This window comes from Juglans regia, chromosome 1 (assembly GCF_001411555.2).
Source record: "Juglans regia cultivar Chandler chromosome 1, Walnut 2.0, whole genome shotgun sequence".
Taxonomy (NCBI): Eukaryota; Viridiplantae; Streptophyta; class Magnoliopsida; order Fagales; family Juglandaceae; genus Juglans; species Juglans regia.
The window spans coordinates 17,643,413-17,654,435 of record NC_049901.1 but is presented as its reverse complement, the minus strand read 5'-3'; the positions used below and the strand labels follow the sequence as shown (position 1 = coordinate 17,654,435).

The 11,023-nt window shown below is 33.9% G+C and overlaps 1 protein-coding gene across 1 annotated transcript; it reads right to left on the bottom strand.

Moving 5' to 3' along the window:
- Positions 1–2,294: 2,294 nt before the first annotated feature.
- On the bottom strand, positions 2,295–3,690 carry LOC108982147 (membrane metalloprotease ARASP, chloroplastic-like). The gene is made up of 2 exons (XM_035690040.1): positions 3,589–3,690; positions 2,295–2,819 (listed from the first exon to the last, which is right to left on the bottom strand). The coding sequence occupies exons 1-2, from the start codon at positions 3,688–3,690 to the stop codon at positions 2,295–2,297; spliced, it is 627 nt and encodes a 208-aa protein (XP_035545933.1).
- Between the last annotated feature and the right edge of the window lie 7,333 nt (positions 3,691–11,023).

Sequence of the window (11,023 nt, the reverse complement as noted above, 5' to 3'; positions counted from 1 at the left end):
CTTTCAACAGAAGAACGAAATGTCTTAGATTAGGAGCAAAGATGTAAGAATCCGATCTAAGATAGTCTACTTCTTTCTTGAGCAGCTTTTTGTTGCTACGCTTAGTGGGCTTTCTCTTCTGTACTCCACGCAATGGTTTCTTCTTCTCCACTTCCTGTTTGGTTCAGGAGAAACAAAACCAGTGAAAAAAGCCCTATCACACACTTCTTATTTTTTTTTTCTTTCCTCTGCATTTTGTAAACAAACTTTGGTGGTGAGAAAGTTGTGGCGGTTGGGAACGTTGGAAACAGGTGTCTGTTGCTAAGATCCTTTGGGTGTCGTTTCTGAGTTAAGGTTTCAAAGAGTCATGCGACATGTGGTGAGGGGAAAATTTTGTAACCGCTTTAGTGACAAATGTTTGGTCATATGGTACATATATATATATATATGTATATCGGTGAACCCAGTAGGATGAAGAGGGTGTCTTGATTTTTACCTTTTTACCCCTTAAAGTATGGCTCCAGATTTATTGGTTCGGGTATTTAGTTTAAAAAGTTTATATTATGTACTTTGGGTTTGAAATCGTGAGTGTATTATGTGGGTTGTAGAGTATGTTTTTATTTGGATGTAGACGTGTGGATTTATATTGTTAAGTTGATTTTTATAAGAGACCGATATTTTAATGAAATATTTCTTATGTAAATACTGATGAATTTTTGAAGTGAGCAGTAAGTGCAAAATCTTATTTTAAATCCTTTTAAAAGAATATTTTTATTTAAACACAAGTATGATAGAAAACAAGTATGATTTTCTACTTATGATGATTTCGATATAGTTACATTATTTAGTATTATAAATTATAGTAAGATCTCTATCGTAAATAAGTTAGAATTAAATGTTTTTAGTCGAAGCTATTAAGATGGATATTGATGAATTAGAAAGTGATGTTGGTATTTCAGAAATAATGAGAAGTTCAGGTTTGAGGAATTAAAAATGGATTATTTTAGAAATTTTAGGCTTGAATATCGAAATACGAGATTGATTGGAAATTTATGTAAATTTACGTGATTATCTTATAGGTGAAGATTAATATTTGTTCGGCACTTTTGAGGAAATTTTTGAAAAAGCTAAGAAATTCAAGTAAGCAGGGTTCCTATGCTAGATTTGCATAAAAAGAAATGAACTGAAATTGATTTGTAAAAATATGCATGTTGTTTTAAAAGAAAAAGTGAAAAACAACATCAGTATATGTTTTGCATTCACTCATGAGATACGTATGAAAGAGAAAAGAAATGTTTTGACATGAAATGTGTAGACATGAGCAATATTTGACATGATTCTGGAATGTGCAAAAGAGTAAATACGATATATGAGAATTTTTGTACATGTGATATGAAATATCTTGGAACTATTATTGATCATAGGAAAATGATATGAATATGTTTCTCACGTGTTTTGATATGGTATGGATATGATAAAACTTTGGCATACTTATATGTTCTGAATCTGATTCTGAATATGGTTCTGATACGATGATACTGGTTCACGTGATATGGTTGGTAGCAACATGATATGATATGAGTGCACCCACTTTGGAAACAAAGTGGTATTTTTACGTGTTTTTTCCTATGTGCACACTCGGGGCTCCAAGATTGAAAAATGAGAAGTTCATCATATGACACTGGCTGGTTTGTCCACCGGGGATAGCACAACCCTACCACGGGGGTTAAACATGGTGTATGATATGATAAGATGAATATGTTCAGTTATATTATGCCAAAGTGGTTTTTGAATATGAAAATGGTTTATAAGTATAAAAAGATTTAATAGTCGCTCTAATTTTTCTGATAACACGTTTTGAGATGTGCATATGGAAAATGAAATGTTTTGTTTCTGCATACAAAACTTTCTAAAAATGGCTCATGTTTACATACTAGTATATGTTATCTGTTTACTGAGTTATGGATAACTCACCCCCTTATCTTCATATATGTTCAGATAACATTGATTACCCAGCTGGGGGTCAGGAATAGAAATTAAAGCTTCGCTAGATAAGGATGGAAGGTTGGGTACCTAAGAGTACCATTGTTAGTAGAAGGGTTTAACTTGAGTTATTGAAGTACTTTGTGTTGTTTGGACCTATTTGAGACCTAAAAATGTATCATTTTATTTTGTTGAAATTATCGGGAGATTGTGGACCCCCTTTGATTTATGTTTTTGTAATGATGGCTTACGGAGTTTGTATTATGGTTATTTGGAAAATATGAGTTTGTGTGCTAATTATGAAGTCCTTGGAGTTTTTAGTGCTTGGAGAGTCAAGTTTGTAAGTGACAGGTAGTAATTCTCTGACCCTTCTGGGTTCGGGGTGTTACAAGCACCCCAGGGAAGGCCTCTCGTACAGGCAAACCAAATGAAAATACTTGGATAAAGATTATCACATATGCAAAGATTATATTGGCAACAACACCAGCTGAAATCACAATTACCCTATCGAATACCGGCCTGTTCTTGAGCAAATTTTCATCTTTGACTGGAATACCACTCTCTGGACCATTATCAGGGAACCCCACAAAGCCACCTAGAGGAAAAGCTCTTATGGAGTATTCTACATTGTTTGCATTGAATTTAGCTAAAATGGGACCAAACCCAACAGGAAATTTACTTAGGTGGATTCCTTGGAGATAAGCAGCAAGGAAGTGACCACTCTCATGAACAATGATTATGGCTGATAAGACTGCAGCTGACTCCAAAACAAACTGAGCATTCTCAAAGTCTCCAACATCCAACCCAGAGATTGCCCAAGACCTAAAATCAGGTATTTTTCCAAGTGGGTTTCTACTCTTTTCCAAGAAAAATTGGTTCGTGAAATTCAAAGCGAGTCGTGATGGAGAAAATGAATAGCAAAAAGAAAAAGGAGAATTTGGATACTAGGTTTTGGGCATTAGCAAAAATCCTGAGATAGGTAGCTTTGAACTGGTTAATCTGATGAGCGTACAGGAAGAAGATCGCGGATAGGACGAGAGGTTTATAACCATGGTTTCTTGGTTTTCTATAGGTGTGTTATGGAGGGAAAGATTTGGGCTAATGGGAGAAGAGTGGACGGCATAGAAAGGGGTGGGTCCATGGGTTTGTGTTTTGTTTTAGAGTTTAAAATATTATATTTTAATATTATTATTATTTTAAGATTTGAAAAATATGAATTGAGATTTGAAAAAGTTGAATTGTTTATTATATGTTGTATGTGAATTTGAAAAATGTATAATGATGAGATGAGATGAAATGAAAATTTTGTATCTCATCTTACCTCCAAACCTATTATGAATTCCATTAAAAACAATAGTGTTATAAAGATGGTGGAACCCAAGAATATTTTTGGATGTAGAGTGCAAAGATTTTAGACAATAAACTAACAACCACCCGTAGTTCTGCCACCATAAGAGCATTGTCATCTGTCTCTTTAAAATGAATGGATCTTTAAAATTTGAAGAAGTTTGGGGTTAAAACGCTGGTATTGAATTCAGTAAACCATAAAGTTTTAACTTTTAGCTGCAGTATATTTATTTTCATTTGAAGACTCACTATTCACAACCTATCATATTATTTTATTACAAAATCCTTCCTCCAACCGTCTTCCCCCTTTTTGCCCGTGATTCTATTTCTTCTCCCAGACTCTTTCTCTTCTTCTCCCTTTCTTCCCTCCCAACAACCCATGAATCCGTTTTAGCATTTTTCTTTTAATCTCATTCCTTTCCTTCCCCATTTCTATCTGCCATCTCTTCTCGACTTGGAGTGTTGAACAAGTAGACAAAACCCTATCTCTAGCCTAGTTCAAGGTCCATTTTCGTCGAACATGACCCAAGACATAGAGATGAAGGAGCTCCCAGCTCCCTCTAATTCAGCTTCTTCCTCTCCTTCGTCAACTCTCCGCCATAAGATCATCGTTTACATTCCAGTAAAAGTATATTATATGTATTTTGGGTCTAAATCTATGTTCTTCTTGTTAAATTTCTAAATTGGTTAGTTGGGGTTTGATTGTGTTTTTCATACTCAAAATTTGGTGTTGAAGTTTGAATGTCTGATTTGGATTGGGTGAAATTTGTATTTTATGGGTAATGCTTCAGCTCATCAGGAATTAACCAGGCTTGTGAATTAGAGTGCAAACATAGATGAGAAAGTTATTAGGAGGGAAAATCTAGTGGATTTGGTAATGGCTCTAGCTGAAGTGAAGGCATATTTAATTGTTAGCTCTCTCTAGTTGTGGAACCTCTAGGAATTGGAGCTCAATGTCAATTGTATGCATCTGTGTGTAGTTACCCTGTGGTTGTATAATTTGAACTCCTTTCCCTATAATTTCGTTTACATATATTAAAGTTTTCAGCCCCCATAAATTATCATGGGAATGTCATTTGTTCCCCATCTTTCTGTGATTTTGGGTACATTATTTGTGTTATATACTTGTATGATGATAATTTTCATTAAACCTTCTTATTCTGATTTTCTTCTTAGGCAGATGCCATTGTATCCAGGCTCAAAAGTACCGCTCAATTTGAGGTGGAGGCTCATTCAACACTGTTGATAACTGCAGATATAGTATGCCTGGATTCCCCTTTAGTTACTACCTTTTTGATAATTTAACTGATTTTAGCATAAACTAGATCCTTTTACTATCTCTTAGTAATACCTGAAAAACTGATTTTCTTATTTTTCTGTGCCTTGATTGCCTATAAGTGACAGCTCTAGTGATTGATGAACCTATCTCCTTTTAAGAGCTGTATGGGGACCAGGTCTTTTGATACCTACATACTTGAGTTGCAATGCAGTTGAACTTGCACTAAACATGCTTTATAAATTACTTGATACCACACCTATTATATGAGATGGTTCTGTAAGATGAATATGGGAAGAAGATATGTTTCGAGCCTATTCTCTCTGTCTTCTTCATGCAGTTTGTGTAAATTGCCAAATTTTATTGATTTTTCATCAATAATCTTCTTGATAAGTTTTAATCATAAATCCTAATTCTAATTGCCTATTGTTTGTCAAAAACAATTAAAAATTTGAGGGGTTATAATCACTTATAGAGTTTATCTGGTGGACAATCTTCTAAGACCATCGAGTAAAGGCGTCCAAGTTATAAGAATGTATAATAATCTAGGCAATGGATTTTTCCTTGATCCCATGCAAGATTGACACTTCTTTTGAACATATTTTTTCATAACTAATCTACACACAACCTGCTGGGTTTTGAGCTGGCATATTCATCTTGTTCCTCACAACATATACATCCTTTGCCTTTTATGATTATGGAAGATATTCTGGCATATTCATCTCATTCCTCACAACATGTGCTCTTCCTGATGAGTGAATATTACATGATAAATTCATTTTCAAAAATTGTATATGTGATTGTTGGTTAGAAGAATGATTGAAAAAAATGTGTTTGTTGGATAATTAGGTTGAGAAAAAAAAATTAGTTGGAAAATAATAATTTAAGTATAAATTAAATTATTAATTAACATTTGGTTAGTGTAGTTGCAAAAAATGAAAAATATTATTATTAAAAAAAATAATATTATATTATTATTTTGATGAATTAAATGACTAATCCAATGTGAGGTTATGAATACAGAGGTTTTAGATTTATAGAAAACATGTACTTTTCATCAAATTTTGAAGATAGCTTTGATGAAACTAATACTAATGCTTTTTGGCTAGCTTGCCATTTCAGCATAAGGATTGGTGGTTTGAATCGAAAAGTTTACCACAAGAACTCTCGAACCACATATTTGTACTGAGTAATGTTAGATATAATTGTGGAGTTTATAAATATCACACAATTTTTTTTAAAAAAAGTGTGGAATCTATTATTAAAATATTAATTTTTTTCATGTGAATTTCGAATTTACTAAATTTTTTCAAAATGATTAGACGACACTTGTACACTTCACGACTGTAGATATCATTTTTCATTTGTAGTTGGTGGCTAGGATTGCCATCCACCTTTATAGAAGCCCTTCTCACCGTCGACCTCACCCCCTTGATCTTCACCCTTGTCCTCCCTCTTGTATGTCCGTCTTGTTATGTGTGTACTAGTTTTTCACCATTTTTTCTCGTAAATCTGCCCAACTCACTTCAACAAAACCAAACCCAAAAATAACTTTTTTGGATACATATATACAAGGCTTGCGAGGAAAGACTAATTGGCAGGTAAGAAAAGAGTCACGTAAGATTTAGATGACAGAGGACAATTAAAGAATAAAGTTACATCAAATGCATCGTATGAGTTCAAGGATAAAGTCAACTAGTCATATCCCTATAATATCGAGATAGATTCAAGGAGATAAGTCCAAGCAAGATTATCAACGATATAATCATGCTCTGGAATGTAACATATTATATCGAATAGTGATCCCAAAGGGATCACGCCATAAGTAGAACACTCAATCCTTATAACGAGCCCGCTAGGTACACTTTAGAAAGATTCATTCATTGACTAAGATACGTAATTCCCTCTCTGACTTTACCATTCGGGTATCCCCTTAGGGTTTCCCGAGGTGTTTAGTTTGGTTGCAAGTCAATAGAGCACATCACTGGTATCACTAGTATCATTGGAAATTGCATCAACAAGTTTCTCAAAATCATATACCCAATGCTATTTTTGTTAAACAAATCTCAAACCAGTATAGGAACCGCTGGAACCGGCTGTGAACCGATCAAACTGACCGTCGTAGCACGGAACCAGCAAAGAACTAGTCAGCGATTGAGAGGAATTGAGGGAAAATCGATATCGGCGGTTCAACGCTGATTTGAACCCCTGGGAAACCGCTAAACTTGCCAATCCGGTCTATTTATATAGATTTTTTGAATATATGTAAATAAAATGGTGACATTTCACTTAAAAAAAATAAAATGGCGTCGTTTTGGAGCCTGAAAGTTTTAAATAAATATATAATAGAATGGCGCCGTTTGGTTTTTATGGCACTGTTTCTAAAGGAATTAATAACACCCCCCCCCCCCACTCCTCTTCTTCTTCCCCGCGTCGTCTTCTTCCTATCTGCAACTCTCTTCTCCTTCCATGGCAGACGATGGCACGACGCTTCTTCATTCTTCTTTTGTTCCTCCTCCCTCACAAAAGACACCAACGGTGGACCAAAGACCGCACTCACGGTATGATCGGTTTTCTCTCTCCAAACTCACGGTTTCTGCCGATTCAATAGACTCATGGTAGACGTTGGTGGTGTTTCAGTTTTGCGTCGAAACTGACGCCGAACCCATCGGTATACAACCCTATCTCAAACGGTCGGTTGATCATTAACAAAGGCACACGAAAAATACACAGGCGAGAGAGTCTTCAACCTAGAAGAAGAGGAAGCTATCCCCGTGACCGAAAAATGTGCATGGAACTAGATGCTCGAAGGCTTAACCTAGAGGTCAAAGAAATAAGAAGTGGAGAAAAATGAATAAAAAAGAAGACAAAAGAAATAGAAATCAAGGAGGTGAAGAGGCAAGTCGTGGGTAAGTAGAAAATGTTAGGTTTAAGGTTTCTTTTGAGTTAAAAGGGTAAAGCCAATGTAATATATTTCAGGATGAGTAATGATACACTCACAACTCTTTTATAATTATTTTACAATTCATTTTTAAACAACTAACAAAATCATATCACTACATTAAAAATAAATTTTAATATTATAAAATACCGTTCATTTCATTTAGAGTTATAAGATAATTATAAGGTTATCATTTTTTATGTTGCAATGAGAAATGATAAAACAACTATCCTTTTACAAATTTTCTACAATCTTTTAATAAAATAATATTTTTTTAAATATTTATTTTAGTTTTGATTTTGATTTGATGTATTTAAAATTTTAAAAAAATACATAGCTAATGTTTCAATACTAATTTTTGGACCTATATATATTCATTACTAATTTTATTTAAAATTTGTAAATAAAGTGTAGTTGGATTGTAAGACTATCATTACTAATGTTTCAATACCCGTTTTGCTTTGGCTGCATGCCTTGATTAATTCACAGATTTTGTGAAGGTTTCATACTCTGAGCCTCCTTCCTCAGTTGATTCTAGTATGATTGATTCTGATTCTCAGCAAAGTTTTTAGGCTGACTATGAGTAAGAAATTATTGAATATAATTTGAGGAACAAATCGGAGATTGATTAATACTTACAACATAGTTGTGAGGCACGAGATCCAAATTTTGATATTTTGGATTGATGTAACATTAATGAAATAAAGTATCATGTTTTGGCTAGAGTTGCACGAGATGTGATGACCATTCTTATTTCTACTATTTCTTCTGAGTCAGTCTTCAGTGCAGGGGATCGTGTGCTTGACCCATTTCGTTGTTCATTATCTTCCAGAGTAGTTAAAACACTCGTTTGTACTCAAAATTGGTTAAAAGATCCAATACCTATTGATTTTCATGCCTCATTGGACAATGTTGAAAGTTTTGAGGCAGAATCGGGTAATGAACATATTTCTTACTTATATATTTATGAAAAATTTTCATAATATTTATTTTATATCATTTAATAATCTTTTCTTTTTTGGAGTTTGATCCCAAATCAAGCTTTATTTACATTGATGAGGAGTGACTCAAGGCTTATGGTCTGCATATTGTATATTTGTTGTTAAAGATTCCTCTTTGATGACTTTTTAGGTTGTACTCTTTTAAATTATGATATTTATTGTACTCTTTTACGCAGCAATAAGAAAAAAAGCAATTTCTATGCAAAGCCTTTCAAATTTATAAAAAATTGGCAGTGAGAAAGGAAGGTTAAAAAAAAAAAATAGGAGATACGTTCCTGGGTATTTTTTTTTCCAAACCAACCATATATTAAATAAAAGAGAATACAGAGTTATAGAGTTATTACATAGATACGTTCTTGCGTATTTGAATGTTCAAATGGGGGTTAAAAAGAAAAAAAAAAAAAAAAACGAAACTTTTTTTACCTGATCGGGTCGGATTATATGATCCTGGATATTGCTGCGGGCCAAGAATCTCTTGGGCGGGCCAATGTGCAGGCCTAGTTGGGTTTGCGTTGATTGATGAGCTCTACGTACGCGCGCTTCAGTGGTCTGTATTCAGTTGTCTGGACCTAAATATACAGAATACATGACCTCTCGGTTAAGAGCTTCAATTTTTGGTTCATAATTCGTGTATTCAAGCATTATATTTTGATGCGAATTGTGATGAGAGACATGATATTCATTGGAAGTGAATGAATGAGTTAGCAAGAACGAAACCATGCATTAAGATCTTAAAGAGTTGAAAAGGCTTGCTAAGTAATTGGGGTTGAAACTTAAAAGAGTCAGGACAAGGCCGTGAATAATCTAAATTGATTTAAGGTTGTGTTTGGATGTTAAAGTGAGTTGAGTTGAGTTGAGTTGAGATGATAAAATATTGTTAGAATATTATTTTTTAATATTATTATTATTTTGGAATTTGAAAAAGTTGAATTATTTATTATATTTTGTGTTGGAATATGAAAAAGTTGTAATAATGAGTTAAAATGAGTTGAGAGTGGTTTAAGTTCCAAACGCACCCTAAGCAGCTCCAAGACGAGATAGATTTGTCAACTAGATATAATAAATCTTTAACTTTGCAGTTGTCACCTATACTCGACTTAGTCTGAAATTGTGGATAAATTTTATAGCAGATGATCATGAGGTATAACTAAAATTATCTTAATCTATCTTTTGATTATTTTATAAAAAGGTCCACATAAAAACAAAAAAACAAAATCTTGAGGATCTTGTACAATTGAAGCCTTAACTTTTTCAACATATGATGAAAATAGATCTGGATGATGATGTACAATTGAAGTCTCAGTCAATATTTTGAGGACTTTTTATTACAAAATCATAAAAATGTGAATCTCCATTAGGTAAACTTAAAAAGGATGCCACACATCTATTTCTCTTTTTATTTCTTTTAGTTTATTTTTAAACACAACTTGTTAAATGAAGAAAATGCCAAAATCTTAGCGGGGGAGTGTCGTGGCTAGGGCTGCTACCTTCCCAAAGGGTGAATGGTGCCCTCACCTGTCCCCACCTTTGCTTCCTTCAAGAACCCATAAGCCTGTTAGGCGGGCGGGTAGCACATCTTACCATTTGGTTACTCCCAGTGATTTACAGATGGAGAAGCATACAAATGGAGATGGAGAAGAAGAAGAAGAAGAAGATGTTGAAGATAAAATGAGAAAATATAGACAGATGAAGAAGAAGATAGACAGAGAAGAAAAAGACGGGCAGGCGGGTGGATTTCATCAAAAAGTTAAAATAAGCGAGTAGGGGACGGGTTGGACTTTAGCTCGCCTTCTTCATTACACACATATATATATATATATAGTAAGGCTAGATACAGTCGTGGAATGCACAAACGCCGCACAATCACTTTGAAAAAGAGTGGGGTTCACTATTAAGAAATAGTGATTGTGCGGCGCTTTCGTATTCCACGACTGCAAATATCATTTCTTATATATATATATATATATTAAAAAATCCTAAGCCTAGTCGAATTAGGCAAATTGGGCGAGCGAGCTAGACTCTAGAGGCCCACCTCCTAGGCTTAGCCGTGGCCCAGCTAAATTCCTCTCGCGTGTTTAGGGTGTTGATGTCACTTCTCTTAACATGCTAGAACATTTTTAAACAAACAAATATTACTTTTCGTGTGAAAGCATGATTTTTAATTCTTAAAGTTTAAAATTGATTCTCAGGTGTTAGAATTAGGGACGACAATATATAACACGATCTGTAAACTCACATGAGCATGATATGGAATAAGCATGTATGAGTTTAATATAAATGTATGTGTCAAAAGAAGATTGACATGATAAGACACGATTAATAAACGAGTCAATTGTGGATCAACTAGTGAAACCCGTCAATCCGTGTAACCCGAATAAAACCTAGAAATGCTTAGTTATATACATTTATTGTTGTTGGGATGTAATGTTGATTTTAGTATATAACTACTTGAACTTCTTTTTGTTAATATGTAATTTTATTTTATGAAAATATTAA